Source organism: Choloepus didactylus, chromosome 16 (assembly GCF_015220235.1).
Source record: "Choloepus didactylus isolate mChoDid1 chromosome 16, mChoDid1.pri, whole genome shotgun sequence".
NCBI classification, from domain to species: domain Eukaryota; kingdom Metazoa; phylum Chordata; class Mammalia; order Pilosa; family Megalonychidae; genus Choloepus; species Choloepus didactylus.
Window position 1 is genome coordinate 79,080,595 of NC_051322.1, and position 19,115 is coordinate 79,099,709.

The 19,115-nt window shown below is 37.7% G+C and overlaps 1 protein-coding gene across 5 annotated transcripts in view; it reads left to right on the forward strand.

Moving 5' to 3' along the window:
• LOC119511718 (putative zinc finger protein 705G) overlaps positions 1 to 19,115 on the forward strand; it is a 64,213-nt gene that overhangs the window by 41,831 nt on the left and 3,267 nt on the right. For 3 of the 5 annotated variants that reach the window (XM_037806226.1, XM_037806225.1, XM_037806227.1), the window contains exons 4-7: positions 16,222 to 16,308; positions 17,430 to 17,553; positions 18,332 to 18,427; positions 18,935 to 19,017. In XM_037806226.1, the coding sequence (XP_037662154.1) occupies positions 16,222 to 16,308; positions 17,430 to 17,553; positions 18,332 to 18,427; positions 18,935 to 19,017 (390 nt within the window). Of the gene's footprint in view, positions 1 to 16,221; positions 16,309 to 17,368; positions 17,554 to 18,331; positions 18,428 to 18,934; positions 19,018 to 19,115 lie in introns of all 5 variants that reach the window. The other 2 variants (XR_005212236.1, XR_005212238.1) reach the window with 2 other exon arrangements.

A 19,115-nucleotide genomic window follows, 5' to 3' on the forward strand; every position in this document is an offset into this window, starting at 1 on the left:
TTTCTAGGACAGAAATGAATTGTGAACCACTGCTGGCCATTCTTCATTGTTTGTATGAGTCTCCTGGACTCTTGTAAAAATGCAGCTCCCAACTCCCTGGATCTGGGATTAGGCCTTTGATTCTGCTTTTCTACCAAGCTCACTGACATGCTAATGCTGTTGATCCACTTACCATACATTATGACTACCAAAGCACTGTTTGGGGTCTCAAGTTCCTTAGTCATGCCTGGACTTTTCAACCTCTGAACACTCAGGCCACACCCAGGAATAATTAAATCAGAATTCCTGATTATACGACCCAGGCATTGGAAAATGTTAAAGCTCCCAGGAGTTTTCATTGTGCAGGCGCCTTTTGAAGTCTATTTACTTAGAATATGCAATATAGTATGGGAAACTTCTACATTAAATATGCAAATTGTCATAGGAAAGCAATTGCCTTTTTGATAAATGGAAAAGTACTTTCCTATATACATTAGCATAGGCTTATATATCTCAGTGTTTTTCTAGTGATATTTGCTACCATGTTCAGATTTTTAAAGTTATTCAATATAGGAAATTAATAAAAATGAACCCTTGAATTCCACTCAAATATAAATTCAAGTCCTTAGTAAGAAAACAAAGTATATAGTACAGTGAGTTAGGTAGTTAAATTTTAATTTTTGCCTCTGCAAAAAAAAAGTCTTATGAAATGAACTTCCCACTTTATCTTGAGGGAGTTAGTAAACATCTTTAACAAGTCCTGGTGAGTACTATATGGCCTCTGCCCCACCACTTCCCTACCCCATCTTCCAGATCAGTAATCTGCTTCATATTTGTCACATTTATGTCCATCACAAATTTTCATATGTCTTCATCTTCCATTTAATTTTAGTCCCAGCCTTCCTTCAGGGAATTCTAATTCTTTTTCCATATAGACCAAGCATCTTTAGTTCCCTGTTTTACCTCCAGGACTTGTATATTTCCTATTATAAAGAATGAGCTGCAAAGTCATTAATTAGTTTTTAAAATCATCCTTTGTGTTTCAGCATAGTTTAAGGATTTAATTTTTATTTATCTTGTAAATCCAATCAAGGTGAACAGGAAGTATCCCATGATATGAATGTCTAATTAGGTTCAGTACCTGAAATCAAGATTCATTCACTGGAATGTATCACTCAGATTTATTAAATGTTTTTTCCTGTATAAAAGGAATACAAATATGTGTTCAATTCTTCCATAGATGAATAATCTGAAGAGTTCAGAACTTTGGGAGGAGAGCAAAGTTGTACTGTTCTGTGGAACTTGCCTCAGATTTGAGTTGACTTCAATGTCCTCTCTTATTTTTGGATGCTGAGGAGTTTTCTAAACAATGATATTTCCATTTTATAAACATTGTCAATTTCCATATATTATTCTATCAAAATAGTATTTTAAATATTTAAATCTTACTGTACATGATTTTTTTACTTCCTTAGTTTCTTAAAAACTAGAAATGGGAGAGGAGAGAACAGCATTGAGTCTTCAAATGTTTTGATATTGTTTGAAGAGTATCTTGTAGAATAAAAGAGGAAGGTATGATTAGAATAGCTTGAATACACACAAGGGACTGAGATATAAGGGAAGTCTAGACAAAAGAAAGTTACCAAAAGGACATTATGTTCCAACTTGTCTTTGCAAGTTATATACTGAGACCCACAGACTGGATTTATTCATGGGGAGCTCATAAGAGCTGATAGCATGATGTATTTAAGAGGAATCTTCTGTGATGCTAGTAAGTCATTGTTCAAAGCAGTGTGAGAAAAGGGTAAAAAGTGCTCATGGGATTTGATTCTGAAAGGAAAAGTGTATCAGGCATAAGAGAGGAAATTCATACAGGAACATTTTGTTTCAAAATAGGAAATGAGTTGAAGTCATGAGGAGATTGAATATATGAGCAGAGGAAGCTGGTAAAGATTTCAATTTTAATCATTAATATGGTTTCTGAAGAAATAGGAAAGACAGGAATTCAATTGGAGACAGTCAAGTTAATCAGGGGTATCTTGCCCCTTCAATGAGAGAGGAAGAATGACCAATGGATATAAATGTAGGAATAATTGTAGAGGTTTTGGTGCTAAACTTGTCAAGTTACATCATTCATTTGATTATTGAGTTTAATCTATCCACTGAAACAATTGTGAGTTGTGAAAATATGTGAGATTCAAAACCTGTAGGACTTGGAAGAGGTGGGGCAAGATGGTGGAGGGGTGAGGTGTGGGCTTTAGCTACTGCTCTGGGGTGGTTAGTAGAAAGCCAGGAACTGTGTGGTCCAGACACTGCAGAGAAATTTGAGTTTCGATATACTTCATACAGTACTCATGAACAAATGGAAAAGATGAGATCAGTGAAATCTGTAAGTTCTCATTGCCAGGAGGCCAGCACCTCTCCCTGCCAGGCACAATCCTGGGGGAGGAAGGGCCATCAATGCTGTGAACCATGAGGGAGAATTGCAGTTGCAGCACAGATTAACAAACTCAGACTGCTGAACAAAAACTCCAACCATAGATAATGAGATCAGACACCAGAGAATCTTGGAGTAGTCAACCTGGCAGAAAAGAGGTAGGGCTAGCAAAAACAGCAGAGTAAACCCAGAAATAAAAACAGACTTTTGGAGTGGTGGTGAACATAATATGGAGAAGGGCTGTTCTCAAAGAATCAGGCACATATGCAAATCCAAATCCCTTCTCTGAAAAGTTGTTTCTCTGCCTTCTTTATTGTAGTTTAATTGCCATCAACTCCTTGTCTTTTAGCATTTCAGTAGCTCATTAGAACTGCAAGGACTGCGAATAGTTCATGCTGGCCTCAATTAGACCCAGGCAATAGCAGAGCTAAGATAGCTTTGAGAGACAAATCAATAAGTCTGGTGGCAGAGAAAAGTCAGTAAATACCATAACTTCCTAAGAAAAGGGGGAGGTGGCCCAGCTCCAGTGGCAGCCCTCCTCTGGTGAATTCAGATTCCAGGGGCTGGAATGCAGAAGCCAGCTTCAGTTAACCATGACCCCAACAGGGTCAGAGTCACCAGGAGAACTAAATGCACACACATCCTTACACTGGTTCGGGAGCTGTGGGCTGGCAAGTGCCATCTGATGGACAGCATAGGAAAAACACTGAGTCTAAAGGCCTCACAGGAGGGTCTCTTCTCAAGGAAACTTCATATGCTCCTCCTGAGACTGGGGCCTCTCTGGACCAGGAAAACCTGATGGGTTGATCATATCTGAGGAGACCCTCACACATAAAGGCTACATAGAGGCAGGGCAAGAAATAGAAAAACAAGAGGTGAAAAACTCTGATGAACTAAATAGAATATAAGAGGGCTAGAATAAGTTGAACTCAACACCAGAGGTTAGAGAACAAAGCCAACCAACAAGAAAACCCTAGGTAAAGGAGAGAAAATGAGCTCCAAAATAAACCAATCAAGAAAGTCAGATGCCCACACAGCTCAAGATAAACCATACTATGGAATAGGAAAATATGGACCAAAGGAACAAACATAGCTTTAACCAAGATACAGGATTTGAGACAACTAATGCTAAATCACTTCAATGAACTGAAGGAAGAACTAATTAAAGATGTTCAAACAAATCATCTAAATAAACTTAAAAATCAAGGCAGTGAACTGAAGGAAGATATGACAAAAGAGATGAAGGATGTAAGGAAGACACTGGATGACCATAAAGAAGAAATCATAACCTTGAAAGAACAAATCGCAGAACTTATGGGAATGAAAGGCATAATGGAGGAGATGAAAAAGACAATGGAGAGATACAACAGTAGATATGAACAGGCAGAAGAAAGAATCAGTGAATTGGAAGACCAGACATTTGAATTCATACACACAAAAGAACAGATGGTGAAGAGTGGAAAAATATGAGCAGGGCCTTAGGGAGCTGAGTGACAACATGAAATGCATAAATATACATGTTATGGGTATCCCAGAAGGAGAAGAGAGGGGAGAGGGAGTAGAAATTATAATAGAAGAAATAATCACTGAAAATTTCCCAACTCTTATGAAAGACAGAAAATTACAGATTGAAGAAGTACAGCACACCCCAAACAGAATAGAAGCCAGTAGACCTACTCCAAGACACTTACTGATCATATTCAATGTCAAAGACAAAGAATTCTGAAAGCAGCAAGAGAAAAGCAATCCATCACATACAAGGGAAGCTCAACAAGACTGTACAGATTTCTCCACAGAAACCATGGAGGCTAGAAGACAGTGGAATGATATATTTAAGATACTGAAAGAGAAGAACTGCCAACCAAGAATTCTATATCTGGCAAAACTGTCCTTCAGAAAATGAGGCAGAGATTAAAATATTTTCAGATGACCAGACACCGGGAGAGGTTGTGAATAAGAGATGGGCAGTACAAGAAATACTAAAGGGAGGGCTACAATCTGAAAGGAAAAGACAGGAGAAAGATTTGGAGAAGAGTGCAGAAATGAAGATTATCAGGAAGGGTAAAAAGGAAAAAATAAGACATGACATATAAAATCCAAAATACAAAGTGGTAGAAGAAAGTATTGCCCTTAAAGTAATAACCCAAAATGTTTATGGACTAAACTCCCCAATAAAATGGCACAGACTAGCAGAATGGATTAAAAACAGGACCCATCTATATGCTGCCTACAAGAAACTTACTTTAGACATAAGGACAAAAATCAGCTGAAAGTGAAAAGTTGGAAAAACATTTCATGCGATCAGCAACCAGAAAAAAAGTGGGAGTAGCTATGTTAGTATCAGAGTAAATAGATTTCAAAAGTAAAACAATTAAAAGAGACAAAGGACACTTTATTAGTAAAAGGGTCAGTTCAAGAAAACATAAAAATCATAAATATTTATGCACCAATCCAGAGTGCTCCAGAATTCATGAGGCAAACCCTGAGAACACTGAAAGAAGAAGTAGATAACTCCACAATAATAGTTGAATGCTTCAATACAGTGCTCTCATCAATGGATAGAATATCTAGAAAGAGGATTAATAAGGAAATGGAGATGTTGAATTGTATGATTAATGAACTAGGCTTGACAGACATTTATAGAACACTACACTAGAAGCCTAGAATAAGGTGAACAAAACACCAGAGGTTAGAGAACAAAGCCAACACTCCTCCTTACACTGATCAGATACACATTTTTCTCAAGTGTTCATGGAACATTCTCTAGGATAGACCACATGTTGGGTGACAAAGCAAGCCTTAACAAATTTAAAAATACTGGTGTTATAAAAAACGCTTTCTCAGATCACAACAGAATGAAGTTCAAAATAACAAGGAGAAGATTGTAAAATTCACAAATATATGGAGACTAAATAACACTTTCTTAGAAAATCAGTGAGTAAAGTAAAGCTTAAAAAGTGGAAGAACATACTGTGTTCATGGATTGGAAGAGTAAATATAATTAAGATGGCCAGTTGCAGTGAAAAATGAAAAAAATATGCAAAGCCGTCCTGAGGACTGGGGGAAAATGCAGAGATGTTGGGCTTCCTCACCTTGATGGTTGCTGATGTTCTAACAAACATTGAAGACTGGCAGGTTGATGTGCCAGATCATCTATCACAGGACTTGCCTTTAAGAAGCCTGTTACTGTAGAGAAGGTAGACCTGCTTATAATTGTGCCTGAGTCTCCCCATGAATCCCTCTTTTTTGCTCAGATGTGGCCCTCTCTCTCTATGCCACCTTGGCAGATGATCTCACTGCCCTCACCCCTACATGTGACCTAACTCCCAGGGATGTAAATCTCCCTGGCAAAGCAGGATATGAGTCCAAAGGATGAATCTGGACCTGGCATCATGGGATTGAGAACATGTTGACCAAAAAGGAGATCCAAAATTAAATAAAGCTTCAGTGGCTGAGAGAATTCAAATAGAGTTGAGAAGTCACTCTGGTGGGCATTCTTATGCACCATATAGATAACACTTTTTGGGTTTTAGTGTATTGGAATAGCTAGAAATAAATAATTGAAACTTAAAAAAAAAAAATGAAGGCACTTCACCTCTGAGGTCTTCCTCCCTGAAACCCATGATTCCAGCAGTCTAACCTTGAGAAAAACATTGAACAAACTCAAATTGAAGGGCATTCTTCAAAGTAGTTGACCACTGTTTCTCAAAATTGTCAAAATCCTAAGGACAGGAAACTATGAGAAACTGTCACAGAGAGACATGACTATTAAATGTAATGTGTTATCCTGGATGAGATCCTACAATAGAAAAAGGACATTAGGGAAAAACTGGTGGGAACTGAAAAAATGTTGAGTTTAGTTAATAGTAAAGTGCTATTAACTAAATGTAAGAAAAATTCATTTCATAGTTATGACAAATAAAGTGCTATAACTAAAAACAACAAAATAAAGATGGCATCTCTACCTAAACTGATTTATAGATTCAATGCAATCCCAATTAAAATCCCAAAAACTTACTTTGCAGAAATAGAAAAAATGATAACCAAATTTATTTGGGAGGGCAATGTGCCCTGAATAGACAAAAATATCTTAAGATGAACAAAGTGGGATGTCTCACACTACCTGACTTTGAAGCATGTTACAAAGCTACAGTGCTCAAAACAGCATGGTACTGGCATAAGGACAGAGATACTGACCAATGGAATCAAATTGAGCATTCAGAAATAGACTCTCACATCTATGCACAATTGATCTTTGATGAGGCAGTTGAGCCAAACCAACTTGGACAGAGCAGCTTCTTCAAAAAATGGTGTTTGGAGAACTGGATATCCATTTCCAAAAGAATGAAAGAAGATCCTTATCTCATACCTAATACAAAAATTAACTCCAAATGGGTCAAGGCTGAAACATTAGCACTATGGCCTTAAGACTCTTAGAAGAAAATGTTGGGCAATAATCTTAAAGATCTTGTGATAGGAGGTGGTTTCCTAGACCTTACACCCAAAGCTTGAGCAACCATAGAGCAAATAGACAAATGGGATCTCCTCAAAATCAATGTTTTGTTCATCAAAGGATTTTGTTAGAAAAGTAAAAAGGCAGCCTATACAATGGACACAATATTTGGAAACTGCATATCAGATCAGGGTTTAATATCCTGAATATATAAAGTGATCCTACAAATCAACAACAGAAAGGCAAACAACCCAATTAAAAAAGGGCAAAAGACATGGCCAGACATTTTTCTGTAGAGGAAATACAAATGTCTCAAAAACGTGATAATGCTCAACTTCTTTGGCTTTTAGGGAAATGCAAATAAAAATCACAATGAAGGCCAGAAGGTTGTGGCATAGAGAGGAGTGGAAGCTAGTTAGTCCCCCTGAAACAACTAATAAACAACCAGGAACAACTAGTGAATAATCTGGAATAACCACACAGTGACAAATGTAACTGTCCACTCATACACCAACCTGAATTGGAAGGTGTTCCGGTTTGAATGTATTGTGTCCCCCAAATGCCATTATCTTTGTGGTCTTGTGGGGCAGACGTTTTGGTGCTGGTTAGATTTGCTTAGAATGTGCCCCACCCAGGTGTGGGTAATGATTCTGATGAGATGTTCCCATGGAGGCATGGCCCCGCCCATTCAGGGTGGGCCTTGACCAGTGGAGCTATATAAATGAGCTGACTCAAAGAGAGGGAACTGAGTGCAGCTGTGAGTGATGTTTTGAAGAGGAGCAAGCTCGCTAGAGAGGAATGTCCTGGGAGAAAGCCATTTTGAGGCCAGAGCTTTGGAGCAGATGCCAGCTGCCTTCCTAGCTAGCAGAGGTTTTCCAGACGCCATTGGCCATCCTCCAGTGAAGGTACCCAATTGCTGAGGTGTTACCTTGGACGCTTTGTGGCCTTAAGACTGTAACTGTGTAGCGAAATAAACCCCTGTTTTATAAAAGCCTATCCATCTCTGGTGTTTTGCATTCTGCAGCATTAGCAAACTAGAACAGTAGGAATGCCTGAGATTGCAGCAAAACATCTGTAAGTTAAAACTGCAGATCCATGCTGGGAACCCTTTCCCCCCATGGCCAAAACTACAAAGCCTCATGGTGCTAGAGAAGAGCACACTCCCAAACTGCAATGTCTCGCTGTGCTAAAGAGCAGCACTCTCCCAGCAAACAAATATAGCTCAACTGAGCTCTACCTGGGGTTTTAATTAACAAATGTGGACTGATTGATAGAAGCTACAAATACCCAAAAAGCAGAGGCTTTTGGTGACAACTGACCTTGGAGATTCAGAGGCCCTCTCTGGAAGGGATGGGGATCCCAGAGGACTGGGTGCTATCTCTGGCTGATGGGTGGAACTGAGGGTGGCCATTAACTGGCCCTGGAAGGGGGATTTCTGTACATTTTTTGGCTTAGTGGAGAAAGTCTCAGCCATTTTCAGTTCCCAGCACTCTGACCCAGACAAGGGTGGAGATAGCACAGGTAGAGAGACTCTTCAAATGCTAATGACCTCTCCCTAGGGGGTGTATCTTCCCTAAGAGGAAAGAATTGGTGCTGAGCTCTACTGCCAACCTCCCATTCAGAACCAGACCCCAGAGCTTGGGGGAAAACAGCCACAGGCCACACCTCTTTCTCCCAGTTGCAAGTGACAGGCTGAGAGATGCTACATGCTGGGCAGGTTAGGAAAAGTACAGCAGCTTGAGGCCTTACAGGCACATCAATCCTCTAAGACACACCCTCAGGGAAACCATATACAGTTGCCTTCTTGTAGACCTGAGCCCATTCTGGTCTGGAAAAACCTGTTTGGGTTAGCAAAGGAAACCAGCTGTGCCTAGACAACAGAAAACTACAGCGTACACTAAGAAAAACAAAGTTATGGCCCAGTCAAAGGAAAAACTTACACTTCAACTGAGATAGGAATTTAAACAACTAATGCTAAATCAATTTAAAAAGTTTACGGATGATATGGCAAAAGAGATGAAGCATATAATGAAAACACTGTGTGTAAACAAGGTAGAAATCAAAAGTTTGAAAAAGCAACTGGCAGAATCTATGTAAATGAAATGCACAACACAAGAGATGAAAGACACAATGGAGACACAACAGCAGATCTCAAGATGCAGAAGAATACACTCAGGAACTGGAGAACAAAACACCTGAAAGCCTACACAGAAAAGAACAGAGGAGAAAAGAATGGAAAAATATGAGCAATTCTTCTGGAACTGAATGACTACATGAAATGCAGGAATGTACATGTCATGGGTCTCCCAGAAGGAGAAGAGAAAGGAAAAGGGACAGAAGCAATAATAGTGGCAATAATTAATGAAATTTTCCATCTCTTATGAAAGACATGAAGATCCAAGAAGCACAGCATACCCCAAACAGAATAGCTCTGAATAGGCCTATGCCAAGATACTTAATAATCAGATTATCAAATGTCAAAGATAAAGAGAGAATCCTGAAAGCAAGAGAAAAGTGATCCATCACATACAAAGGAAGCTTGATAAGGCTATGTGTGGAGTTCCCAATATAAACCATGCAGGCAAGAAGGAAGTGGTGTGATGTATTTAAGATACTGAAAGAAAAATCACCAAGAATCCTATATCTGGCAAAACTGTCCTTCAAATATGAGGGAAAGCTTAACATATTCTCTGACAAACAAACAATGACAGAATTTGTGAACAAGATACCTGCTCTACAGGAAAAACTAAATGGAGCACTACAGACCAAAAAGAAAAGGCAGGAGTAAGAGGTTTGGAACACAGTGTTGGGAGATAGTAGCACAGCAATGTGGGTACACTGAACAAAGATGACTGTGATTATGGATGAAGGAGTAAGGTTAAGAGCATGTGGGACACCACAAGGAAAGAAGAAATACAGAGACTGGGACTGTATAACTCAGTGAAACCTAGCATGCTCAATGATTGTGATAAAAGGTACAAATATGTTTTTACATGAGGTAGAACAAATGAATGCCAACATTGCAAGGTGTTAAAAATAGGGTGGGATTGGGGGAAAAAATCAATGCAAATGGGAGACTATTATTAAAAGAAACATACTATGCTTCCTTTAATATAACAAAGGCAGTATACCAAAATTAAATGCATATGGGGGGGGGACATGGGGGTGGTTATGGGCTCTTGGCATTAGTGATGTTGTCAGACTCTTTATCCTACTTTAGTTTAATGCCCTCTTTCCTTTTGGTGCTTCCTAGTTGTGTTTTCTTTTCTCTTCTTTCTCTTTTGTCTCTCTATCATCCTTGACTCTCTGTCTTCTTTATGGAAGAAATGGATATGTCCTTATAGAGATAGTGGTGATGATGGTGAATACATAAATACATGACTATACAGGGAACCATAAGTTGTTTACATAGGATGGAATATATAGTGTGTGAACAAAATTCACTTAAAAAATGGGTTCATGAAGAAACCTTGAGGGCACTATATTGAGTGAAATAAGACAGATACATAAGGACAAATAATGCAGGGTCTCACTGACATGAACTGATTATAACATGTAAACTCATAGACAAGAGATATAAGTTACCAGGTTATAGAACAATACTAAAGAATGGGGAGTGGTTGCTTATTATGAGCAGAATGTTCAACTAGGGTGAACTTAAAACATTTGGAAATGGACAGAGGTTATGGTAGCAAATTGCAAGAATAAATACCAATGGTGAATGACATGTGAATGTGGTGGAAAGGGTAAGCTCAGAGTCATGTGTGTCACCAGAAGGAATGTTGGAGGTGAAAAGATGGGAATGTATAAAACAGTGAATCTTGTGGTGGGCAGTGTCCATGATTAACTACACATATTAGAAATCTCTTCATGAACTAGAACAAATGTATGACACTATAACTAGAAGTTAATAGAGGGGTATATAGGAAAAAATATACCTATTTCAAACTATATACTAAAGCTAATAGTATTTTAATGTTCTTTTGTCAACAGTAACAAATGTACTATACCAATATTATGAATCAATAATGGAGGAGGTGGTTTGGGGTATTGGAGGATTTGAGTTTCCTTCTTTTGTCTTTTATTTCTTTTCTGGAGTAAGGAAAATTCTAAAAATTGAAAAAAATTAATTGTGATGGATGCACAGCTGTATGATGGTACCATGAGCAATTGATTGTACACTTTGGATCTTTGGATAATTGTGTGGTATGTCAACAATCTGAATTTTAAAAAATAACCACAATGAGATATCATCTCATACATACCAGAATGGCCCTTAGCAAAAAAAAACAAACAAAACAGAAAATTACAAGTGCTGGAGAGGATGTGGAGAAAGAAGCACACTTGTTGGGAAAGTAGAATGGTGCAACCACTCTGGAAGACAGTCTGGGTTTTCCTAAGGAAGCTAAGTATAGACTTGCCATGTGACCTTCATTGCTAGGTATATACTCAAAGGAATTGAAAGTTAAGACACAAATGGACATTTGTAAACCAATGTTTATTGTATCATTATTCATGATTGCCAAGAGATAGAAATAGCTTTAATGTCCATCAATGGATGACTGGATAAACAAACTGTGGTTCATACACACAATGGAATATTATGCAGCTGTAAGACAGAACAAAGACATGGAACATATAATGTGGATTAACCGTGAGGACTTTATGTTGAGTGAAGTTAGCCAAAACAAAAGGACAAATACTGTATGGTCTCACCAATATGAACTAACATTAATAAGCAAACTTTGAGAGTTAAAAGCTGGTAACACAGGCTATCAGGAGATAGAAAGAGGGTAGCAATTGGGTATTCAATGCTGAAAGACTACAGAATGTTAGGCAGGGTTGATTGTATTGATCCAGAAATAGATAGTATAGTACTGTGTGATGGTAGCACAATGTTGTAAGTACACTGAACAAAGATGTCTGTGAGTAAACCTGAAACAGGTGGGAAAGGGGAAAGTATGAAACCAGAGGTAAAGATAGATGATAAAGACTGGAACTGTATAACTTGGCAAAAACTGGAGTGGCCAATGAGTTCTCCTAAATGTACAAATATAAAGGTGTTTTTACATGTGGGGGAACAAATGAATTTCAGCTTTGCAAAGTGTTGAAAAGGGCTTCTGTTTTGGAAAAACATAAAGCAAACGAGTTTGTGGTCAAAAGTAACATTGTAATATGTTTCCATTAAATGTAAGAAAGGCAATATACCAAAGTTAAATATGGATGATAGGGAGATATAAGGGAGGGATATGGGATTTGTGGTAGTGTTGTTTTCTGTCCTTACTATTGTATTGTACAACATTTAATTTTTCTTTTTATTATCTTTTTTATTTGCCAAAAAACTTTTTCATAGTAATCAATATATTCAAGTGCTGACTCTGGTGATAAAAGTACAACTATATGATGATACCATGAATAACTGACTATCACTGGATAATTGTATGGTATGTGAACATATCTATAAAATTGTAGGCAAAAATATAAATGGGGGTCAAAGTGCTGGAGAAAACATGGAGAGAGAGATGTACCTATTTCCTGTTGATGAGGCGGAATGCTGTAGCCTTCCTGGAGGTCACTGTGGTGGTTCCACAAGTTTAGTATGTGGGGCCATAAGTCCTGAAACCTTATTCTGGGGTATGTACTGGGAAGATCTGAGAGCAGAGACACGAATGAACATTTGCATACTGGTGTTTATGGAGGAAGTATTCATGATTTGCAATGGGTGGAGGTGCCCTAAGGGTATACCAACTGAGGAACAGAATAATGAACTGTGGTGTATGCATACAGTGGAATATGGAGTAACTACAAGAAGGAATGAAGCTGAGAGAACCGCAGCAAGGTGAATGGATCCTGTAGACAGCATTTTGATTGAAGTATGCCAGAAACAAAGGCAAACACTATATTGCCTCACCAACATGGACTAACTACAATGTGTAAACTCAGAACTGAATCTTAGAGCACAGCCTAACAGGGAAATGGTTATTGTAATGGTTACTAGATTGTAATCTCTTACAGCAGTCAAATCTATTCCTGAATTGTAATGGCTATCTCCAAACTCTGATTATGCTGATCCCTTTGTATATGACCTGATTGGTCTCTGAAACATTAGGTATCTGCAACACCTGAAACTCAGAGCTAGAGCTCAGCAGATATGAATGTCAGTATTAACACATAAACTGTTAAAAAAAAAAAAAAAAGCTTGAAGAGTCCTGACTTCAATTAGAGATATGAATGAAGCAGATCTGGTTAAGACTAGGGCAAATCAGGCCAAAAGAGAAAGGTTGAAACTGTGTTAAAACTTCAACTTCCATATGAAGCCAAGGGAAGAGTTGTTCATTTGGTGTAGGATCTATATTTTCTAAACAATGTAACTTGCACAATTTGTTCAAACACCACAATTATGTGGAACCTTGAATAGGAAGTGAGATATGGTAGCTTTGTATAGGTAAGAGGGAAATAGCAAAACATTCCAAAGTAATTTGGGCAGAAAATAAAACTACATGCAGGGTCACCCTGAGGAGTTGGGGGAAAATGCAGAAATGGACTTCCTCACCTGGATTGTTGCTGATATTCTCACATTGAGGACTGATGGCTTAGTATGCCAAGCCCTCTATCTTGGGGCTTGCCTTATGAAGCTTGTTGCTGCAAAGGAGAGGCTAAACCTGCTTATAATTGTGCCTGTCACCCCCTGAGAGCCTCTTTGTTGCTCAGATGTGGCCCTCTCTAAGCCACCTCTGCAGGTGATCTCACTGCCCACCCCATCATGGGACCTGACTCCCAGGGGTGTAAATCTTCCTACAAACAGAGGATGTTACTCCCAGGATGAAACTGGACCTGGCAGCATGGAATTGAGAACATCTTGACCAAAAGGTGGATGTAAAATGAAAACTGAAGCTTCAGTGTCTGAGAGATTTCAAGTGGAGTCGAGATGTCACTCTGGTGGACATTGTTACACTATATATGTGTGTGTGTGTGTGTGTGTGTGTGTGTGTGTAACACTTTTTAGGTTTTAATGCATTGGAATAGGTAGAAGTAAATACCTGAAACTATCAAACTCCAATCCAGTAGCCTTGACTCTTGAAGGCAATTGTAGCTTACAAGGGGTGAAAATGTAATTGTGAAAACCTTATGGATCACACTCCCTTTATCCAGTGTATGAATGGTTGAGTAGAAAAAATGGGCACAAAATCTAAGTGAAAACTAGGGTGGGATAGGGGGAATGATTTGGATGTTCTTTTTTACTTTTATTTTTTATTCTTATTCTGATTTTTTCTGCTGTAAGGAAAATGTTCAAAAATAGATTGGGGCAATGAATGCATAACTATATGATAGTACTATTAACAGTTGATTGTACATCATAGTTCATTGTATAGTACATGAATATATCTTAATAATACTAAACTTAATTTTAAAAATGCAATGGAGAATAAACTAGGGTTGAAGCAAAAAAAAAATGCAAAAATAACCTATAGGACTTGAAGTGATTATAGACTGTAGAACAATGATTCAGTTATCAAAGTATATGTGAAAGCACTAGGAATTGTGAGTGCATTTCAACCTAAAGCAATAGTGTAGTAATGTGCTGTGTCAGATGCAGTAATGCGCAAGTCCAATAATTAGAGTCACCTCCCAGCATGGCAGATCTGTTAAGTAAGGGCTCTGATGTTTATTGACTGATTGGGTATATACAGGGGACATCAGAAATATTGTTCTCAGGAAATATGTAAATTAACCTTTATCATCAGAATTAGCATGAGTATTAAACTTTCAAAATACGTAATTCTTCAAGTATATTTAATACAACCATTTTTTCTCTTTACTTCAGGCAGAAATGGGTAAGTTAATCCTACCTCTGTGACACCTTGTCAGTTTTTGTACATGAAATGCATGTAATTATTAATGATATTTTAGAGGAGAATTTACATTTTACACCTCCATTCACATATATAATGAACTATGGGATGTTGTAGCTGATGATTAATATAGGAAAACATTTCAGCTACCACTTCCCAAAAATAGACAAAACAAACAGATTTTCTCCCAAATCTCTTCATTCTATACATTCTATGCCTCCTCATCCTATGAGGATTGTGGGACATGACAATGACATATAATTCTGCTTTTTCTGATGCAGGAGATTTTCATGATTAGATTTGCATGATGGCATCCAAATTGATGAAGACATTGAATAGTTCAATCCCATATTCCATTTCTTGGTTCATATCTGTGCTGGTTTGGATATATTATGTCCCCCTAAAGCTATTTTTAATCCAATCTTGTGGGATATTTGGGTTGGTTGTTTCCATGAAGATGTGTCTCACCAAACTAGTAGGTGAAACATTTTGATTAGATACTTCCATGAAGGTCTAGCCATGCCCATCCAGGTTGAAGATCACTGGAGAACTTTAAGACACACTTGAGAGCTGACAGGCTAGGAACAGACTCAGATGCTTGCTGTTGCTGAGATGATCAGAGATGCAGACAAAAGGATGCTTGGGGATGCTCAGCTAAGAGTTGAACAGCAGAGTTTGCCCTGCAGAGTCTAAAGGACCAGCACCCAGGAATAATCTTACCATAGTCATTTCTTAAAGTGATAAGCCATATGCTTCCCCCACTGACAGAGGTGTTCTGGATGCCATTGGTATTTCTTCAGTGAAAGTATCCTCTTGTTCATTCCTTAGTTTGGACACCTTTATGGCCTTAGGACTGTGAATTTGTAATCAAATAAACCCTCTTTATAAAAGCCAATCCACTTATGTTATTTTGCATGACAGCATTAGCAAACTGGAACAATATCCAAATCCATAGGGCTGAGATTTAGAACTCAGTATTGATGGTGTTACATAGTTATACATCACATGTGAAGGAACCAAAATAATTTAGGACAAGTGTACCAGAAGGGTAGGTGCAGGTTAGAGCAGGGAGGGAGAGTCCACAGAACAGGGGTGGATGTTGGAGAATCAATGTGAATGCATCAGCCAAGCATAACTGCATTCTCTGATGGTGGAGATCTAATTCCAAATGAGACATGGGTCAGAAGTTCCTGTGTTTTGGAATCAGGGAGGAAATGAAAAGTCTCTGAACACCATGAGATAATTAACACAATTCAGTGACTTTCATGTTCTTATCTATAAAATTAAGGTATTCATATCTTAATTATATGCTAGAGAAGCCAGGAACTTCTATGTCTTGACCCTGGGGCAGACCTTCCCCTATTTCTCCTGGAGCACACTTCATGTTCTGGTTGATTAGACTGAGTTTACTCCCTTGTGAAATGCTTGGGATTCATGACATATGAGTCTGGAAATTGTGGTCAAAACTTCAGTCTGAAGGATTCTCTCTCCTTTCTCAGCTTTGCTCACCTACTGGTTGTCTCATTTTGAGTGAAAAATCCAGAAAAAGACAGTTATCAGCTGAGGTATTGACAATGCAGCCACAGGTGAGTAGGGAATTATTCTTTAACTGAAATTATACCACTTTTGCCACTAGATGAGGATGTTTGCACATTTTGAAATATTCCAAATATGGAAAACTATGATTTCCCTTACATTTACTGTTCCCAATTACCCAACTTCAATTTTTTGTAAATCAACTTTATGCAGATTTTATCAATGGTTGCAATATTTAGCAGTATTGTTCCATTAGGTAGAATAAAATTTATGGTACCGACTGTGAAAATTTTTCAAGATTTCAAGACACCAGGAGCAGTGAGACTTTAAGATCTTAAACACATAGATGAAATGAAGATATAAGAGGGACAGTGAGAACTGATATGAGCCCCAGAAAATATTGAGAATGGGTAGTCTTCTACCACAGGAGTGGTCAGACTAGGGCTGTCTTTTGGTACAACCATCTCAAGGACCCTTGACTTGTTTTCCTGAACCAGCTGTATCACAAACACCTGAGTTATGTGAAATTGAGGGAGGCAGTGCTTACTGACCTGGAGTTCTTTATGAAACCTGTTCATTTCTCCAAAATTGTGGATATTGCTTCAAAGTCCCCTGCCATTCTAATGAATAATAGAAAAGTGAATTGAATTTAGATTGAAAGTGCTTCAGTCATTAGTGTGTTGGGTCTGTTTAAATGCATAACAATATTGAACAATTCTGGAAATGAGAGGAAAATGAGATCATCCTGACCCAGGAATAATCTTACCATAGTCATTTCTTAAAGTGATAAATCATGAATATTTCTTACCTTATGATGTCTGCAGAATTATTTTAAATTGGTGAAAAAGAATATTTTAATTATGGATGCTGTAGAACAACTATTAAAATCAGCATCAGAATTCATAATTGGAAATCCATAGGGAAATTTCCGGGTGTATATCACACCACATATATGGTAGTCTTTACAATGGATTTGTATATATTCAGAATGTCTGTGTGACCATGAGTGTTTCTGAAAAGCATATGACAGTTCAACATTGAGCATGCTCTTACTTGAACTCCAAGAAGAAGCAAACACAGTCTTTGTTTCATTTGTGCTGTCATTTTTAGCATCAGGACTTTGGTAAGAATGGCTTTGTGGGCACCCAAATTTCTATGATATTTTAAGTAGTTAATGACATTCAAAGATGTAGCTGTTAACTTCACCCAGGAAGAGTGGGCATTGCTAGACACATCCCAAAGAAAGCTGTTCAGAGAAGTGGTGCTGGAGAATATCAATCATCTCATCTCAGTAGGTGAGTCTCTCAAAATTTATCTATCATTGATATGTATCTATCAATCTATCTAATCTACTATCTACCTATATATTTGTATCTCATATATCCTATTTATTTGTTTCAAGTTTGTAGATCAGCTTCTCTATATTGTTGTATAACTTTTATATTATTCAAACATTTTATATTGTGTATACATTTAAACACATACAACTTAAATGAAATGTTTTCTAGTTTTTTACTTACATCTACTTCACCTCCATGGTATTTATCTTCTTGACCAAAACTTAATGTCATTCTTAAATCTGAATCTCCAACATTCAGTACAGTGCTGATAAGTGAATAAATAATTTTTGAATGGATAAATAGGTGACTAGACATTTTGAAATAATTATTCTACTCTAAGGGATATGCTGAGGCTTCAGAGCACAGTAGTAAAAACATGACACTTATCATTTACCATGTAGAATTTAGATTGTTTTGGTGGAGTTTATGCCTATTGGATTATTTTTGAAAATATTCAACAGTTGCAGAAACAAAATGTCTCTCCATTTGTGGTGATTCTGCAGTCTCTCTTTGAACTTGTGCATGGGCAGCAACACCCAGAGTTCCCCACTGTAATGGGAACAAGGTCAAGTATTACCCTTTTGATGATGAAATATCATCAGTGTTCTGTGTTCAAAGTACTTTCACCTTACTGACTTTCAATGCTTACCTTTTTCTCTTCTGGCCTGCCATGGACTTGATAATGCACTATTAACACTTAACTCAAAATCCAGTTTTTTTTTTCCTACTACAGGGTATCAGGTCTGCACATCAGATGTGCTTTCCCAGTTGGCACAAGAAGAGGACATGTGGACAGAAGGAATGGGATTTCTCCAAAACCAGAGTCTAGGTGAGCTCTAGGAATGTGTGCATCAATAGTGGACAGGCCTCATCAGTTAGTATGTCCTTGGAAATATCAACTTCAGGTTTCTTTAAGTGAGATGATTTCTGAAACACAGGCAGGCATAAGTGGGGAATTTTATTCATATGTGGTCATTCTATACATTTTGTCAAGCTCTATCCAAATGTCTGACTTTGGGAAAGAGATATTCATGTACTATTGGAATTAATAACATATAATGAGCCTTGTTCTGGTCTTACTCTTGGAAGATTTTCTCCCTTTTTACTTCTTTGAAATAAAAACTTCTTTTTATTTTTCTCTTATTTCAATACTGAAAATCTTCTCTTATTTTCAATGTCATATGTTTTCTTCTGCCTAGAGTATTCCTTAATTTGATATTCTTTCCCAGCCAAGTGTCAGTGTTTGAACATACAGGGATATTTGGGACATTACAATGTTTTCATTCCCATAATGCTACCCTACAAATTATTGTGTTTTATTCCCCAATAATTATAGGCAGGAAAAGTGACTGTAAACAGCCAGAAATTGCATTCATGCAACTCACCTGCAGAAAAGAAAATTCTAACATCATGCCATTGGTAAGCTTCTTTGGTGTGAACCCTAGTTTTTCAAACAGATACCTAGGGATTGAATAAATTAGGAGTTTCACTGTAATTCATGTGGTTGAACACTAATC